Source organism: Adelges cooleyi, unplaced genomic scaffold, assembly GCF_023614345.1.
Source record: "Adelges cooleyi isolate 19-005CV unplaced genomic scaffold, UGA_ACOO_1.1 ACOO_flye_CR_arks_rails_tigmint_CR_PRNA_30, whole genome shotgun sequence".
Taxonomy (NCBI): domain Eukaryota; kingdom Metazoa; phylum Arthropoda; class Insecta; order Hemiptera; family Adelgidae; genus Adelges; species Adelges cooleyi.
In genome coordinates, this window is record NW_026095971.1 from 8,054,156 (window position 1) to 8,073,464 (window position 19,309).

The 19,309-nt window shown below is 28.6% G+C and overlaps 1 protein-coding gene across 2 annotated transcripts; it reads left to right on the forward strand.

The window, feature by feature from the left end:
* The first annotated feature begins 1,811 nt into the window (after nt 1-1,811).
* Nucleotides 1,812-18,182, forward strand: LOC126838289 (coronin-1C). 2 transcript variants are annotated; one of them, XM_050572599.1, is made up of 9 exons: nt 1,812-2,482; nt 6,007-6,201; nt 13,505-13,659; nt 14,208-14,305; nt 14,364-14,542; nt 14,613-14,834; nt 14,948-15,154; nt 15,219-15,512; nt 15,789-18,182. In XM_050572599.1, the coding sequence occupies exons 2-9, from the start codon at nt 6,007-6,009 to the stop codon at nt 16,002-16,004; spliced, it is 1,566 nt and encodes a 521-aa protein (XP_050428556.1). In that variant the 5' UTR covers nt 1,812-2,482; the 3' UTR covers nt 16,005-18,182. The 2 variants fall into 2 exon arrangements, with proteins under 2 accessions (XP_050428556.1, XP_050428555.1); XM_050572598.1 differs by having other exon boundaries at nt 1,813-2,542.
* The last annotated feature ends 1,127 nt before the right edge of the window (nt 18,183-19,309 follow it).

A 19,309-nucleotide genomic window follows, 5' to 3' on the forward strand; every position in this document is an offset into this window, starting at 1 on the left:
AATTCATTTTTAATAAAATAGTTACTCATAAATAAAAAAAATAAGACCGGTATATGTCTGGATAAGATATGTAGAACGAAATACTGTATAAAAGAAAGTGATATACCTATATATATAAGTTTATAAAAATTACTAAAATTTCAAAGTTTAGTAAACAATCAATAAATAATAAACGAAAAAAAAGTTGTATGAAAAAACTACCCCAGTGGTAAAATAAGTCCATTAGGGTAGTTCTTATTTGCACGATTTCCGAATTTCAATTGTGCCCCCCCCCATTCGATTCGAAAAAAAAATGTTAAGCCAATTTTGAATTTTCTAATCCGATCCTAATCATTCGATTTTACATTTATAATACATGTAGTTTTCCTATTTTTACTTAATTATTGTATTACAAGGGCAAATTATTGACGAAAAAAATTGAATTTACATGAAATTGTCAAGGATCAGTGTTACTTTTAAGCATGAATTAACAAATTATTTTAATTCGTGCTTTTAGATAACAAAAAATGTTAGCTTCTGCTTAGTACCGTATGGCGTATAGTTCAATAATAACAAAGAATGAGGATCAAATCAATACCTGTTACAGATTGTGTCGGAATTCTAGAAGGTATACCAAAAAAGAAACAATTATGAAGAATTTTTGAAGAAGCACTCAATAAATTTCAATTACTTTATAATTCTACTAAAAATTTACCGTGCTAGTATTTTTATTCTTCAATATTTTTTATTATAATTTAGTTCAGTGTTACATATGAATACATCGCCGCCCCGGTAGTACAATGACACAACTGAGATAATTGAAATTTTACAGGAGAAACAAAATACGATTATTCAAAATCTGGGGTAAATAATTATATAATGAGTACAGTGTTTTTTAATATTATAAAATATTTTTATATATGTATTATGTCACGCTGTAAAGTTATGCTAAAATATGTAATTTAAAATGTAATTATGTATTTTAATTTAAATATTTTTATCTATTTTAAACCATTTAAACTCTAATTAATGATTTTATGCGATATCGAAGTAAAATGTTCATATGACGATGTAATATTTATTTCAGCAGTAATTGTCATTTTAAAAAAGTAATACATACAATTTTTAATTATGTACAAATTACAATAAAAATCACTCAATATTAAAAACAATTTAACTTGTTATATTGTTTTTTAACCCCCCACCCAAAAAAAAAAAAAATTCTGGATACGCCACTGCCAGAAAGACTAGCCACGCCTATGCTTAATACTAAAAACAAGCAAAATATAAAACCCTAGTCTATAATATATTTAATTTATCATAAATGCCTTCCCAAACCTAACTCGTGGAATTTCCCTCCACTTCCTTCAGAAAATAACAAAAAAAAAACCTCAAAAAAAGACTGTAGTAATCAAAAAACGTCCAAAAACGAGACATTTTTTTTTCGACTTTTCACTTTTTTTTTCTAAGCGTTTTGATGGGTACCTCAATTTAAAACTTACAAGTACTTTATTAAAATTTTCAAAATCAAAATAATCCGATGCACAAGGGTAAAAGTAATTAGTATTTAGTAATAATGAATTATTTATACTAATTATACACCGTGATGTATGCAGTATGGGTGAAGTAACATAGTAGGTATGAACCGTAAGAAGCGCTTGAGCAATCGTTACGGTTGGCTGCACTGCGACGGCGGCGACACTGTGCAAAAGACAATTTGTACGGTAGTCTGTATGTTAATAAATCGACGATGTTGAGACTTGAGTTGAGTGTCTGTACTCTGTAATCTGTATTCTTCCCTATGGGTTGCTACTCAGTTCCCCCATAAATATCCGTTTAGATGTGGATGACAACGGCAATCGCCGTCATCTCGATATCTTCGTTGTGCAACGTGCGTTCCCATTCGCAAACACCAAATATGGTCGAGTGATTTCGGACGGACGTCTCTGGTTTTTTTCCCTCCGAATCGGCCGACGTTGTCCATGCTAAATGCTAATATTCTCCTCCTACCGCCCCGTCTCTTGAGTCACACCGCAGATACTACCTCATAATAGTCTCCCCTTCCCCTCCTCGCACCACCGTATAGTCGACTGATGACGACGGCGGCCGACGGTACACACACGACCACGACGACGGTATACGGCGTACGCACCGTGTTCCGGTTTCCCGTTCGCGCGCGCCACACACTTTCGGCAATCTGTCCGAATCGCGTTGTCTGTGATATTATCCGTTTTCGTTGACAACGCATTTGAGTTTGCTGTGACTGCCAATAATAATAATTATTTTTATCGTAATTTAATAATAATCACCGGCCGTCTGGATTTCAACAGTTAGCGTGTGTTGGTCGTTCGAAAAACGCCGGTCGCTCTTTAGTTCAGTGTCGTGTATATGTGCGTGTGTGTGTGTGTGTATGCGCGCGCGACTATTACCGTGTCCCCGAGATAACGCCCAGCCGAAAAAAAGAAGAAATAAAAAAACAATATTAGAATATTTAATACACTAGGTACACGTTACGTAAAAACACGAATTTAAATAAATAATTCCTGTTGCATGAGTCACCGAGGTGAGAACACGTTTAACCATTATGTATTTATTTATTTTGTAAAACAACACGACTAACGGTTTTCACTATTCGACGCCCTGTGGGGTGGTACAGACGGGGTGTTTCATGTTATTACTATATTACTTGGGCAGGGGACAAGCTATCAATGCGATTTAGGGTGGTTATGTTTTGTTGTGCCGGTGGTATAATGTTTATGTCCAAATTGATACAATTTGGGACTGTTTTCGATTTTTTCTGTTCATGTCTTGGTCTTTACTACGATATTTTTAGATTTTTGAGTTTCGGTTTTTTAACTAACCATATATGGTTGGATTTAGCTTTAAATTTTTGTTGATTTCATTGGCAAAGCATGTTATTAATTATTAGTATTTTTATGTTTTGTATATTACCTAAATATATAGATGGATGATTTTAGCCTTATAGGTCAAATTTATATTTTTGTATTAGAAAACTTATTTAGAGGTTACCGGTAAATAATTAAAAGGTGTCACTGTACTTATTTCTGAAAGAGACTTAGTGTTTTCTATTGAGTGTATGTATATTGCTATTGAAAAATTATGTTTAATTAAAAGTATGTTAATAATTTTTATTGCTGTATCATGTTTGTTAGTGACATTTTTATTATGTTTATTACTTGATTTTTATTTAAAGCATTATTAAATATTACTACATTTTTGTGTTTTACTTGAAAAATAATAAATCTTTTCGGAAAAATTCTAATAAGTATTTGGTAATATTAAAATTTTCCAGAAACGTGTTATTTCCAAGTAAAACACAAAAATGTAGTAATATTTAATAATGGTTTATATAAATACCAAATAAATATTTAGTAATAATGAGATAAGTTTTTATTTCATTGCAAACAAAATGTTACTTCCTTTCATATATTATTTTATTCTAGTCTTGTTGGGATCTAGCATTTAATACATATAAATTTCTTTTTTTTATATACATCTATTGTTATATTAGGAAAGCACATCATTAAAAAAACATAATTTGATTAGTTCAACTTTTATATAAGACATTAAACAAAACTTTTTGATTGTTCTTTCTGAATGATTTTTTGAATAACTAACATATTAAGTATTTTAATACTACTGTTAATATAGTTATGTTATGTATCATGTGTTACTTAGTGCACTTAACTTATTTTACCTTTTTTTACAGAATAACTAATAATAATGTAACAACAAATTAAATACTAATTAAAGTAATTTAGATTATTTATCTAGTAGGTAATTTAGATATTTGTCGTCAATTATTTTAACTCTCCGTTTTCCAATCATTACATCCATATACATATCAGCCGAATGGTTTCCAACCAAAAATTTGACCAGATATTTTTTCTGTGACTACTTTTTTATCTAACCACTTTGCTAAATATACTAAAAGTACTGTAATGCCATCAATATAAAATAAAATGTTTTAATAGGATTTTAGTTAAAAATAATTAACTTTCATTATTAACACATTAGGTATGTAAAATACATATATTACTTATATTATATTACATATATTTACATGATGTTCATGGATATAGAGAAAATATTGTTACTCAATACCTCAAACATTTTTAAAAACATTTTTTTGATGATATTAGATTCTTAGATGCCAATTATATTTTGTAAATTGTAATTTAAATTTATTTCAATTTGTCTTGCGAACCTTGTTCATACCAATTATTTTTAATGGGTTATCAGTGATATCAGTGACACTTGCGGTTCTAGAGGACAGAGGTATTGGGATTAACTTAGACACACTGCGAAACTATTGACTGGCACCACTTTACACATGCCTAGCTTACTTGGGAGGTTTTTATAAATTTAAGTAATCAAAAAAATAAGTACATAATATGTATCCATAGATATAAGCGCTTGATTGTCATCAAACAAATGAATAATATGTAGTCAGTGTGTTAGGCACTCACTGTCGCTGGATTAGATGCTCTGTCATAGGCGCTCTGTTGGCCAGGGGAGGAATCGTCTGGTGAAATGAGCTGCCATTCCCCTATCTGGCGTTCCATCCCGGACAGCAAAGTCGTTTAGAAACCATCATCTCATAATGACAGCGTTTGGCCTTAAAAGTCTATTAAGCTGATGATGATGATTTAAAAAAAACTAAATTTTTAATTTATACATTTTTCACTTTATTTTTAGGAAGTAATGGCAGTAAAACATATTTTTAAATTATAAATTAGTAAAGTATGGACAGTTTAAATTTAAACTAAAATATGTGAGTTTTTTATTAAATTTAATTGGGAATAAAACAGTAGTTTCTATTATTGTGCTCTATTTATATTTTTACTTTGAAATATTATAATATAATATATTTAGATAATTTGTGACCTTTTAATTTTGTATAAAAACAAGTTTAAGCAGGCAACCTAAACCATTGTTATTTTAGAGAGTTAATATATTAATTTACCGACATTTTAGCTTATGCAAATAAAAAACGGAAATGCTTTAATACACTTAATCCTTTTAAAAAATGTACTTCTTTGTGTGTAATTTTAGTTTAAAAAAAAGGAAGGAAATATGGGATGGAGCCCTTATTGTTGCGTAATATGTAAAAGGCAAATTTGTTTTTAATTAAACACCGTACCTATCCATTTTTTTGCCAATATGCATAAAACCTTAAAAAAACATTGGTAAAATATTAAGTTCATTTTTTCAAATAATAAACAATTAAAAACATTTAATTTAATTTTTGATATTTTTATAAAAGAAAAAATTGTGTAATAGCTAAGAAGAAAAAATGATTTAATTGTCAAACATATTAATTTATAACAAGTGTAATTAATGCTAATAGTATTATACTCAAATGTGATAAATATATTTGTGTATGTATATAAACTTAAGTTATACAAGGATCATAATTATAATTAAAATAATAATTTTATTTTTTATGAATGACATATTACATTTGTCATTCATAAAAAGAAATAAGTACTCGATCATTTAAACTAATATGGATGTATAACTAAATTATTTCTTTCCTCTGATAAAAAATAATATTCTCATCGTTTAATTTTAATTATAATTTAATAATTAAGTTAGTAGTGATATACAAAGTTTTATTTGACAAAAAGTTAATTTTTTCTGAATGTTTAATTTTTTTGTTTAAATAGATAAATAATATTTAGTTTTTACAATAATTATGATTATTTTAATTTATTAAAACTGGCAGCTATGGACATAATCTTGCAGATTTGTGAATTATGGTTTTGGAGTTTTTTGTTGTGTAATTCGTAATATGTGCAGTTGGGGCTGTTGCAAAAAAACCCTGATTGGTCACCCATCTGGGATCAAGCATGTGATGAACACAGCTTAACTCAGGTGCCGATTGTTACCTGAATCAACTTCTGTGCTATACCATAACTGGAGTTATATTTTGTTTACTTATACTGCATTATATTGACGTAATTATTTTATATTAGTAATTTATGTAAAATATTATTTTTTCAGATGTCTTTTAAAGTAAGAAGCAGCAAGTTTCGTCATGTTTACGGTACAGCATTGAAACGAGAATATTGTTATGACAATATTAGAGTATCCAAGTCCTCTTGGGATTCAACATTTTGTGCCGTTAACCCAAAATTTGTGGCTTGTATTGTTGAATCGGCTGGTGGCGGAGCCTTCATTGTTCTACCTCTTAATAAGGTTTGTATTTTAAAGTTAATGAATTTAAATAATAGTAATAAATATATCCTTTATATATATTTTCTATATATTTTTTTCCTGTTAATCAAAACTTTTATTATTTAATAATATTTTTAAAAAAGCCGAGAAGCGCTATTAATAATATCGTTTATGTACTATTAATTTTAGGATATACTATTTTAAAAAGTGTTTTTCTTATACAACTGGATTTGAACTTAAGCCAAATAGTTCAGTAGGTTACTCACTATTATTTGTAAACGTTAAAACAATATTTCTATTAAAAATAAATTTGACTTCGTTTGTTTGTTAAATATAAACAAAAACGATTTAGAAAAATAATGCATACAATTTATTTTCTTATTGCGTGTAATGAGACACACCTTCTGGACACCTCTGATATTAATCAAATCATAGAAGCCTTCCTAATTTCCTATAAAACTGTTTGGTTCAGAATGCAGGTTATATTATTATAAAATATATTATTATAATTGAATGTTTTATATTTTAACAATATAAGGCTATTAAATAATATTTTTTAATTTTCTGTTCAGTATTATTAATAGTATTCTTTATAACAGATCGTAATAATCCTTAACAATTTTTAAATTTTACACATTTTGTTGTAAATACACACATTGTTTTCCTACATAGGAAAAGGTACATAGGTTACATATATACCCTTGATGTCTGATGGCTAATGCAAATCAAATATTGGTACATTTGCATTCTTATCTTGATTAAACTAGATATTTCGTAATGAAAGTTCTATTTCAAAGATGTACTCTTATGCTGCATGTTGAAATTTGAGTTATTAATTGAAATAATGGTGATTTTTATTTGCCTAATGATTATTATTGATACTATGTATAGCAGGAATGAAACACAGTAAGCCGTATTTGTTGTAAGTTAATATTATGTTGTAGGATGGTGTGTTTTTGAAAAACATAGACTATACATTAAAAATATAGACTGTCAATGACCATAAAGTTTTATTGCCAACATGTTTTCTTTTAACTATTATTAGTTGTTTTTACCACATTTAAAATCATGTGGAAAAAATATCATTGTATTATTTATAATTCAGTCTGAAATAGTTTTAATTATTATTTTTATCTATCGCAACACTATGAAGCTCCATCCATTGATGCATTGAATGCATTGAATGCATGGTTTCTTTATTTAAGACTCCTACCCACTTCGAATTAACACATCATTTGCACTTATAAAATAATTATTTATGTATACATAGATTAAAATATTTAATATATGTTATCGACGCCCTATACGAAAAGTAGTACCGTTCGTGAGTTCTTACGAAGACTAGCACCGTTTGTGCTATTGGTGCCAACGGTGCTAGTTTTTGTAAGAAATTTGCGTACGATGCTACTTTTTGAAAGGTCATTGCCAACGGTACTAATTTTCGTGAAAAGCCTCGAATGGTGTTATTATTCGCAAGAACTTGAACGGTGCTACTTTTCGTACGACGTGTCAATATGTAATATACATTTTTACAGAGTGATAAATTAACTCTGAATCAGTCAATATCTCAGGAGTTATTAGTATTTTTTAAATTTTATACTTTTTTTAAATAATAATTTTTATAATTAATAGTTAGATGAATTTTAATTATTTTCCAAAAATGTAGCCCTATCACCTTTGGACTAACTGAAAGAAGGAAAAAGAATAACTAAAAAAAATTCTAAAATCTTTTATGATATTAACTGGTTTATAATTATTGGTGAATCACCCATTTGGTGAATCACCTGTGTATAATAAAGCAATGATAATATTAATTATTAGTGGTGTTAAATTACTGAATTTCCGATAATACTATAATAACGATAACACGTTTTGGCGTTACAGCGTTTGTTTTACAAACTTTTCCAACTCTAATACACGTTTTATATAATCGCGGACAGTTACTTATGCCATAATTAGGCCATCCCCTCTTGACTTGTCGACGATGCGTTGTTCGCGCCTAATATATAAAATATATATAAACAACCGTCACTGTTCATTGTGGCGATTTCTATATTTAAAGTCGTCTCCTAGGACCCGCTAGGAGAGAGCAAACTCATCAAAAATACATACTGACGACGACAACGTGCGTGCCGTGCGCAAAATGCCATATTACCCCTGCCGACGTAAATTTACCATGCTTTTGTTTGTGAGGTATAATATTATCACTATTTTTATCAATTATAAATTGTCTTGTTCGTAGATATTCGGTATACATAAATTTCAATAACAGGTACTAAATTTTAAAAAGCGTGTATTTTCTACGACCGACGATCGAGAAATAGCCCGACTTGGAGAAAAATACTTTCCCGAACAACAGCGATGAAACGTGTTGCTTTTCGTCACTACATTCGTACTCGTACATGTTGATTAATAAATTGCGAAAATAGTATTCAATTATTCAAATATTTGTGTATTTTAACGAGAATTTTCACAACCGTATACAACGTTCATCGGGAGCTTTTTGCGTTATAGGCTATAGCGTTTTAAATTTTTAATAACTTTTTATTGAAGTAATAAAAAACAGAAAAAGCAAATTTTTAAAATGTAATATAGCTTTCAGAAATAACAAAAAACCCGTCACATACGGTTGTTTAATATATTTTTTTTGTTTTCTGAACTAAGTTTCTTGGTTACATTGTTTCAAATAAATGTCCACGCAAATTTTGAATCGACCCTCTGGACTAAAAACATAACCACGTTAAAAAATATTTGGCATTTTTGTGGCATGGCATAAATTAAATTAAAAAAATATAGACCCCGGTCTATATTTATGGACATCACCCGTTTATTATTGCACCATTTTTTAAAGTTGGGTCGTTAGTGTTACGTTGAACGTGATATTGACCTAGGTAATAAATCTTGTATCGAACAAATAAACATCAATTACAAAATCACTGTATAACGGCGTAGCCAATAATTTTCTGTCAAGTGGAGAGTTAATACTTAATAACGGTAAAGTTAAGGTAATTATGCAGTTTATAGCTGTGGGGTATCTGTATCTCAAAACGATTTGTTTGTCAATTCCGACTAATTCGACATAATATTAAACACGGTTAAATAAAGGCAATTAATTAATTTGGAAAATATACGTTTGCCGGGTTGCATAAACGTCCATTAAATGTTTACTGAACCAATAGCGCGTTATTGAATGATTAAAAATATATTTCGAATTTATTGGTTGATTAAAAGCTCATTAAATGATTAGTTCCTTGAACTAATGGTTACTATTTTATTATATCAGTGATCCGATTTCGGGCCATTAAATATTTAAACAACGGTTTATCACATTGTAAAAAAAAATGTCTTATGACTATATTTCTCATCTTGGCTTTTTTCAAGAAGATGATATAAAAGAAGCTCATTCAACACTTCATACAAATTAATTTTTGCTCATAAATAATAGATCACATTTAAAATATTAATTAATTACTTATTTTAATTATCAATGCCGTATGTATAGTTAAAATTTGTCATCGGATTCTAAAACGAATTTATATGGAATGTGTTAAATATTTTACCATAGCCAAGACTTTTCGCAATCGGTTGGTTCGTATGATGACATTTATTTCAAAGGTCATTTTATGTAGGGTTTTCAATCGATTCATTCACATATATAATTATTGTTTAATCCACAGTGCGCACAGTTGGTTTAATTTTTATATGACTTAATCATGAATATAACATAACTATGAATCTGTAAATAAATGTTTAGAAATTTTATAAATGTTAAGAAATTTGATCAATATAGGTACTTAATAATCGGAACGCCCGCCACTTTTTGTGTAATCTTTAAAACTTGATGTAAGAAACTAGATTGTCTACTGAATCGAACAATATAAACCTCATTTTTCTAAGTTGAATAGTTTTTTTTCTGTAGCCCTTCAAAACCGTTGCATATCTTTTGCCCCACCCTGTAATATATTTTCATTTGTCCTCGAATTAATCGCGTGTACATAATATTATGTGTACCATGTTCTCAGTAAAGCGTTTTAATATCTATTAAATATTATATGTATGTATAATTTATTGTCCAAATATATATTATAGCTTATAAGTTCATTGGTATGACGTACCGTTTACATTCCATTCGGTCTTCGATATGCACAGTACTATGTCAATATGTGCTGGACACAACAATGGTTATTATTATTATTAATCCTAACCGGACAATGACGTCACGATTAATATTCACGGTTCATAATATGCGCACGTACCTCGTGAAAGAAGCCAGAATTTATAAAAAAAAAAGTATTAAACGTAATTTTCCTTATTGTTTTTATTTGGTTAATCATTGATGTTACAATACAATAACGTCGGTATTGTCACCGACGACGACTGTCGTGTACGGTCGTTGCGTTTCTAACGGCGATAACCCGCTAAGTTTTTAAAGAACGTCAAAAATAGTTATAAACAAAATTGAATTCCAATTTAAATTAGGGACCTGGTAGCAATAGGAGGATAGTGCGAAAGAGAGAAACAAATAAATATCGGTATTTTCCCCAGTATTCATTCGCTTGATAGTCCATGCACACGCATAAGCGGCTATGGCGCATAAACTATGTGTAATTATGTTTGTATGCATCTAACCTATGAGTGTGTGTGTTTCGTAACAAGACATAATTCTTAAACGCACGAATTCGCTGTAAACGTTCACCGGTCGTGATGTCATTCGCCGTATATTATATTGATGGTGTTTTTTAAAAATTATTTTACCTATATCCCGTGGCTTACAAATCGCAAAAAAGCGTATCTATATTTGACTACACGTGTTAAACGTGGATGTTCGACAGAGTGTACGCATATCAAAAATACACTTAAAAATTAAAGCAGCCTCGTGAATCCGGATCTAATTTGTTATTTTTATTTTATGGAAAACATATTACAGTATCAAATGACTTTTATTTGATATATTTAATATATTATCAAAACGACTTTTGCCTTATGGTTTATATTATTTTTTATTATTATTATAATACGCCCAAAAATTGGGCTCAGAACAGTTATTTTACAAAATTTTTAGGGACGTTTGGAGTTATTTGTCTAAGTAATTCAGGGCACTTAATTAACGAATTCGGTAATTTAAACAACCAAAATGCATCAAGTAATTTCCTTCTTTTTTCAAGTGAGACAATACCATAGGGACTCATTAGTTGTTCAAGAAATAAGCCAATTTTGTTTGTTTAATATGCATGTACACGCAAGAATCTACTTTGAACACGTTATATTTTATATATTAATCCGCCTTGATATGGGTTCCAAATTACTAAACCATATTCAAATATAGAACGTACTAGAGTAAAGTATGATATTTTTAAAAAATCAGGATTATTAAATTCCGGACAATTGCGTCTTATAAAACCTAATACATGAAGATCTTTATTACACATTATATGTATGTGTTTGTTAAAAGATAGATCGTTAGATACCTAAGTATTTTATCTGTGTTACTATCGTTAATTCTGAACTATTAATTTTATAATGAACATTTATCTTGGATTTACGTCTTGTAAATGTTATTTGCGAACATTTTTCTGCATTAACATTTAATCCGTTTGACGAGCACCAAGAGTAAAAGTTATCTAAATCTATTTTTAAGTTATGCAATCAGAAATCGAGTAAATAGGCATATAGAGTTTTAAATCATCTGCAAACATTAAAAAGTGACTATTTTTTTTAAAGATATTTTTAATGTCGTCCATAATGTAACCTTTATATCTCATGAGATTAGATTGCCTAGATTTACCTGTTGTGTTCTACCGTTCAAGTATGATTTAATCCAATTTAGCATTTGTTCAACAATCCTAGTTTTTTTACTAAAATAGACAAGTCCACACTATCCAATGCTTTTCTGATGTTAGTGTAAACTGCATCAACTTGTATGCTTTTACTAACCATTGTTATTACATCAGAATAATAAATTAATAGGTTAGTAATTTCGAATGACGAAAACCATGTTGTTTATCAGAAATTATATTTTTAAAGACAGTTTCAAATTTTGGTATTAACATTTTATCTAAAGTTTTTGGCAATGCACTTAATCCCGAAATTAGGCAGCAATTAGTAACCTCACTTCGATTTCCCGATTTATAAACCGGATAGATAAAGCTTGATTTCCATTGTTGAGGCGATAGCGAAAGATTACATAAATAATGAATGGGTTTACTTCATGAGAAAGAACACTTTTTATAAACTAACTCAGGAATAATTTGATCAGGACCACTATTAGTATTATATGATAAATTACGAAGCTTCTCGAATATTTCAGTTACCGTAAACTTACAGCTACTAAAGTTAATATCTGTATTATAACATTTAATGTGATTCGTATTACAGATTCAAAATATGATTTAAATAAGTTCACTGTATCACTCAATAAAATTTGGTTTTTGTTTATTCTTTGTATAGTTCCAGAAATATTTTGGGTTTTTGGTTAAAGAAGATTGGATTAGTTCCATATATTTTTATAACATGATTTCGCCACCCTAGTAGAACAATGACACAACTGCAATAATTGAAATTTTACAGGAGAACTAAAAAACCAAATTATTTTCACTAAAATGTTATGGGATGTAATTTTAATGGAATGGGAATGCTTGGGAAATGATTACAACTACAATTACGTCGTTTTTCTACATTATGCATTCGTTATATCTAAACACATTGAAGCATTTAGTCAATTTTACCAAATTTTGCAGTTGTCATTGTTCTACTGGGGCGGCATAATTTTACATTTACTGATTTACATTACACTTGTATATCAGACGAAAAGTTTTTATTTTATCTTTAATATTTAGTTGTTCACACCTTAAAACATTAAACACATAGAAGTGTATTAAAATATATGCTCCTGTCAGTCTGTCAACCAGTTTCTTTTTTACCGCCGATATTGAACGAGCATTAAAATCGTCAAAATAAATTTAGTTTTCTATTAGTTGAAACTTGATAAAAAAAATAGAAAGTTGATCATAGGCGTAAATGATTATTCAAATTAAATTAGTGGTTGTGGAGTTTATCACCTAAATATTCCTTATTATTTAATTAAAAAAAAAAAACTATTTCAAGACAGTATTGTGAACAAAACACACCCGATATAAGAGCACCCGAAATAATATTTAATGACAATTCATTAAATATTATTTTAAACGAAATAGATAAGACTTGAATAATAAGTTCTTAGTAATAATCTAAAAACATTAGTGTATTTTAGTTGGTCATATATTAAATACACCACTTATTTTGAAATAAATAGGTACATTTTTACTAATGTGTATTTTTTTTTCAGACCGGAAGATTGCCTGCAGACCAGCCAGTAGTGGGAGGCCATAAAGGACCAGTATTAGACATAGCCTGGTGTCCACATAACGATAATGTGATTGCCAGTGGTTCTGAAGATTGTGTTGTAAAGGTTTGGCAAATTCCAGATGGTGGTATTTCGCGGTAATTTTATCTTAAACACTTTAGCATGGAACATGCTTTAGCCGTGGCCTCCCAGGCCCCAGCTCGAAAACGACACGAAATAGCGTCACAAAAGTGGCGCCATCTGGCGTTTTTCTTTATATAATATGTATATTAAATTTGTATAAAACTAAATACCCTAGTCTTTCGCCTGGTACGGTTTTTCGATTTTATCAGTACTTCAGTATTGTTCATTAAATTGTATTTAAATTATGATGTTTACAAAACGAGCACAATTAAATGAATGGTTAAATTTATCCAACATACTGACCGGGTGAATGTTGCTAATAAACCAATTAAAGCTAAATATTAAAAAACTACTAAAAACCATTTGTTCACAACATAAAATTAAGACTATACTATCATCATATATTGCAAGGAGTGTATAGATTGGAAATAATCATTATTCAATACTCAATAGCCAGTAGATTAAAGCATGTTCCATGTTTTATAATTTTAGCCATTAGGTGTTAAGTAGACTGTAACTATTTTTTTTTCAAACACTTCATTGTATAATTTTTAATTTTTAGGACACTGACCGAGTCTGTTGTTGATCTGATCTATCACCAAAGGAGAGTTGGTCTGGTTTTATGGCATCCAACTGCGCGAAATATTTTATTATCAGCAGGTAAATCTAAACAATAAATACATTTTCTTTTAAAAATTAACTATTTTTATATTTTTAGGTTCTGACAATCAAGTAGTAATTTGGAATGTTGGTGTTGGTGAGCCACTCATTCACATTGATTGCCATCCTGACATAGTGTTTAGTGCATCTTGGAATTTTGATGGATCACAGTTGTTGACTACGTGTAAAGATAAAAAACTTAGACTTATAAATCCTCGAAGTGGTGAAGTTGAACAGGTAAGTAAAATTATAGTAGTAAATCTAGGTCTTTTATAATTGGAAAATGAGTATTGTGTTATTATTGTAGGAAGTAATTTGTCATGAAGGCAGTAAAGCCTCTCGAGGTATTTTCTTGAAAGGAGGATTGATATTTACTACAGGCTTCAGCAAACTGTCTGAAAGACAGTATTCATTGAGGTCTCCTGAAAAATTGGATGACCCAATTGTAATGGTTGAGCTTGATACGAGCAATGGTGTCATGTTCCCATTGTATGATCCTGACACAAGCATGATTTATTTGTGTGGAAAGGTATTGATGTTATTTAATGTTTACTACCGGGTTATCAATTTTTATTAAACATTGTTTATTTGTGTTTGCGATTGAAAGTTTGTCAATAAAATATGCTTTAAATAATTTAACAGGGAGACAGTGTAATAAGGTATTTTGAAATTACTGCCGAACATCCATTTGTACATTACATAAATACTTTCCAAACGCCTGATCCTCAAAGAGGTATTGGTATGATGCCAAAACGTGGTTGTGATGTATCGATTTGTGAGATTTCAAAATTTTATCGGCTAAACAACTCTGGACTATGTCAAGTCATCAGTATGACTGTTCCCAGAAAAGTAATTCTCTAGTATTATATTTTTTTCATGATACTTGATTTTATTAAGCCAATTATATTTGCAGTCGGAATTGTTTCAAGAAGATCTGTATCCAGATACAATAGGGGATATTCCAGCTATTGAAGCTGAGGATTGGTTTAACGGTCAAGATGCTGAGCCAATTTTAATTTCATTAAAGGATTATCATCAGCCGACCCGATTACCAACTGCATCGGAAATGAAAGTGGCGAAAAAGCCAAACATATTGGATAAACCATCAGCAAACAAAAGTGTTTCTAAAACGAGTTCAAACAACAATACCCTTACGGCACCAGTTGGTGTAGCAAAACCTCAATTCCATCAACCATCATCAATCCCAGTATGTAAAAAATATATCCTTATTTTCAGATTTATTTACACAAAATTTGCCCAAGTGCTTTATTTATTAACCTTAGATGCATGCAAAGCAGCACAGCATACCACATTTTCTACGATTTTGGTCATATGGATATAACATTTTTTAGAAAATTATCAGTAGTTTCAAATAAAAAAAAATGTAAAATACTTTTTCTAATATTACTACCATCCTCGATAGTGAAATTTAATTATAAATACAATAAGTTATGTTCAGAGAAAAACAATTTTTTTAATTTAGGATGATATAGTGAAAGAGTTCAAAGAAGAGATACGCAAGCTGAAAGCGATGATTGTCAAACATGAAAATCGTATCCGGGCATTGGAAGCTCGGGCAGCTGAGGATTGTACTGACAAAGGGAGAAACTCGGGCGACGGACCAACGAAGAACAATGACCACAAGGATATCCATGACGAATCTAAAGAAGATGACCTGGACGCCAACATTGATGACTGAGTATGCGGTAGAATCAACAATTATTAATTTTAAAACCTATTTTGAGACCCATAATATGTCATTATTGTTTCGTTCACATAGACTAAAAATTGGTGAGAACTTGTAATATTTATCACACATTATCATGCTCAAAGTGGTTTCAATTCTATATTTCTCTAGTCTTCAGCGTGTGGTTTATGTATTAGTATACATTTCAATATCGATTATATTAAGTACATCTTTTCCCCTTGATTTTTAATAGCTCTTTACGCTTTTTTGTACGAGTTTGGTATTATTAATTCATGCATTCTCTCGGCACTTTTTATCTACAACACAATATTTTGTTTTTCGTTTTTTTTTTGTTAAATCAATAACAATGAGTGGTAATTTTATTAAAATAAAAGTATTGTATTTTTTTACTGTATTTGTTAGATTTGAGAGCTAGTTGGAGGCATACATTGTAAAAGTGTTTTACTTGATTTTTTTTAACAATTTGAAATTGGATATACTATAATTATTTTGTTTAACTTTATTTATTTTTTAATAATTAGATCATACTATGGTAATTAAATTAATAATTTCAAAGGAAACTGATAGTTCCTAAGCAAAGAATTTTCATGTATCATCAGAGAAATTAACAAAGTCTGAAGAATCTACATATGTGCCTCCAAAAAACTGAATTAAACTAAGAATCTCTAGTCTTTTTGAGCATTATAAAACCAATTATTAAAGAAAAGTTGATAAATTATTTTATTATGTAAATAATAACAAAAATTCTCTAATAATAAATGTCAATTAGAGTATACAACGAATGTATTTTTAAATTTAACAATAAACAAATTTTAGTGCTGAATGAAACGAGTTAATATTTATAGTACTTACTAGATGTGATAATAACATTCAGTCTGTGCGAATTAATATTTAATATATAGTTGTAATTTAATACCATAAATATAATTGTATTAGTTTATCTAATGCCTCTTATCAGTCTTGGTCCTTAAATTTGCTAAAATTTTAGTTCTTAAAAACAGTTATTCGTGTAGAATCAATAAAATTAACTGTTATGTTATTATTTTTCATAAATAATTTAGATAATTATTCGCCAACTATAATACTTTTTGATTACTGTAGATGTGCTAATACTAGTACTGAGAATAGTTATTTTTAATTTGTAACAATTATACTATATGGTGTATTTTCATTTAATAAAAAAAAATCAGTTTTATTGTTACAAAATATTAAAATAATTTTTAGAACTGCCTTTAATAATTTGGTTCTTTTTGCTTAACTTTTTTTTTAATAAACATTTGAATTGCCTTGTTTTGCATTTAAAATCTAATTGTATATAATAATTATGTACTAAGCTTTGTATACAACGACGACAGCCATGATTTATAAGTTTAACAATTTTTACTAATAATATAAAAATGTAAAGACAAATTGTTTGAAGGCTAACAAAGTACACTTGTTGTGGTAAGCATCTACAGTCAAACTTTAATGTGTTTTATTACCAAATGGTACAACTACAATTTTTTATTATTATTTACATTCACTTGTTATTATAACAATGAAATAATTAAAATAAGAATATAATATTTTTTAACTTTTATATAAAAAAAACTACCTAACAGGGTGCTTAAGCGAATTTGTTGTATGTTAACCCTTTGCAATAATCTGAGTGCCAATTTTATATTTTAATAATTATAAGCTTCCCTCGAGTTAAAAAAAATTAACACTTACGAGTTTATATTTGACTATTGATACTGATGGAAAAGTATTTATAATTCTACATCAATTAAAAAAAAGAACAATTGTTTTAATAATAATAATAAAAAAATATATTATTGGAAATTGTTGGCATCACATAATGACACGCCCAAATGTGGTGTATTAAGAGCAAATAAAACCAAAGCACCTTCTCTAACCGTTTTCCAATCTTTAATTTTCATAATGTACATATAAATTATAATATACTTTATATAAATTTGTTATCTATTTTTATACATTTTGTATAATTTGTTTTCGTCATTATTTTAATGTATTTTTATTATTATTATTTTGGCTATTATTTATGACTTAACACGCTACAATACTATATATTTATATATTATATACCCTGTCTAAGATTAAAGCTTTATATACTACTAAAAGTAAACTTTTCTTCCGTTAATGTCTCACCCGAATAATAATTCTTATATAAATATTACAGTTATATATATATATATATTCATTTAAGAGAAATACAACAAACCTTTTGGTTTATTTTGTTGCATTACATATTGTATTTATTTTCTACTATTTTTATAATTATACTATTTATATATTTATGTATGTCGAAAAAATATGATTAAAATGAATAGTGTGTGTTTGTGTGCTATAAATTGAACAGAGTGAATTTAAACAATTATATCCCTTTAACTTGTCAAAAAAAAAAAAAATTGTATTTTGCAACTGAATGTTTTTGCTTAAAATTTGTATTGTATCCTTTTGTTTTGTTTAATATACAAATATGAAACTATCAATTGATGTGCCATTATACTCTAGAGTGGTTATGTTTTTAAAGACTAATATCATTTTATTCTAATTAGCCTCTATTTATTTATTACGTAATATGAGGTGTTCACTAGCTGTATATGAAACTGAATTCATCTTGAATAACATCAACAGTTTTTTTCTATATAATGCCTACCTATAATTGATTTTCATGCCAAACCACTTATAACAAATTCAGAGGTAATAAAATAAAGCAGACATATATGAACTAGAATTACTTTTAAAAAAGGTAATCATATTAAATAAGTTACATACATAATGATTTGCTCAAGTTTTTTCTAGATTAACCATACTAACTAAAGGTAACTTGCCATATTTAATAAATATACTGAATTTAGGGTTTAGTGTAACATTTTCGTGTTTGAAAAAAAATAAAACCAATGGTGGGAACTTAGTTATAATTAATATAATTATGTACTATTGAAATCGAACATAAAATAAAGATACTATCTGTTTCAAGAAAAATGTATGCGTTATGTTATTTCATTAGATATAACAACTAATAGACTTTTTATTTATAGTAACTACAGTGACAAATATGTAGGATTTCAAGGCAGATGTGTATTCGCAAACATATCTCCTCCCTCTCTACCACTGAGTACTTATCACTTAGTTAAGAACGAAATAAAATAATATCAGTGTTTTAATGTAGATCTAAATGATATAAACTAACACTTATACAAGGGAACGAGCCCAATTACAATTAAGTACATAACATATTCTAAATTACAATACTGTAATACACAATAATATAATACTTAATGGTATATATT

What these genes read in the sequence shown, in the direction of transcription:
- LOC126838289 (XM_050572599.1), top strand. Translation starts at nt 6,007, where the DNA reads ATGTCTTTTAAAGTAAGAAGCAGCAAGTTTCGTCATGTTTACGGTACA. An exon ending in TTGTTCTACCTCTTAATAAG is followed by an intron (nt 6,202 to 13,504) that starts GTTTGTATTTTA and finishes TTTTTTTTTCAG; the next exon opens with ACCGGAAGATTGCCTGCAGA. An exon ending in TGATTTATTTGTGTGGAAAG is followed by an intron (nt 14,835 to 14,947) that starts GTATTGATGTTA and finishes ATAATTTAACAG; the next exon opens with GGAGACAGTGTAATAAGGTA.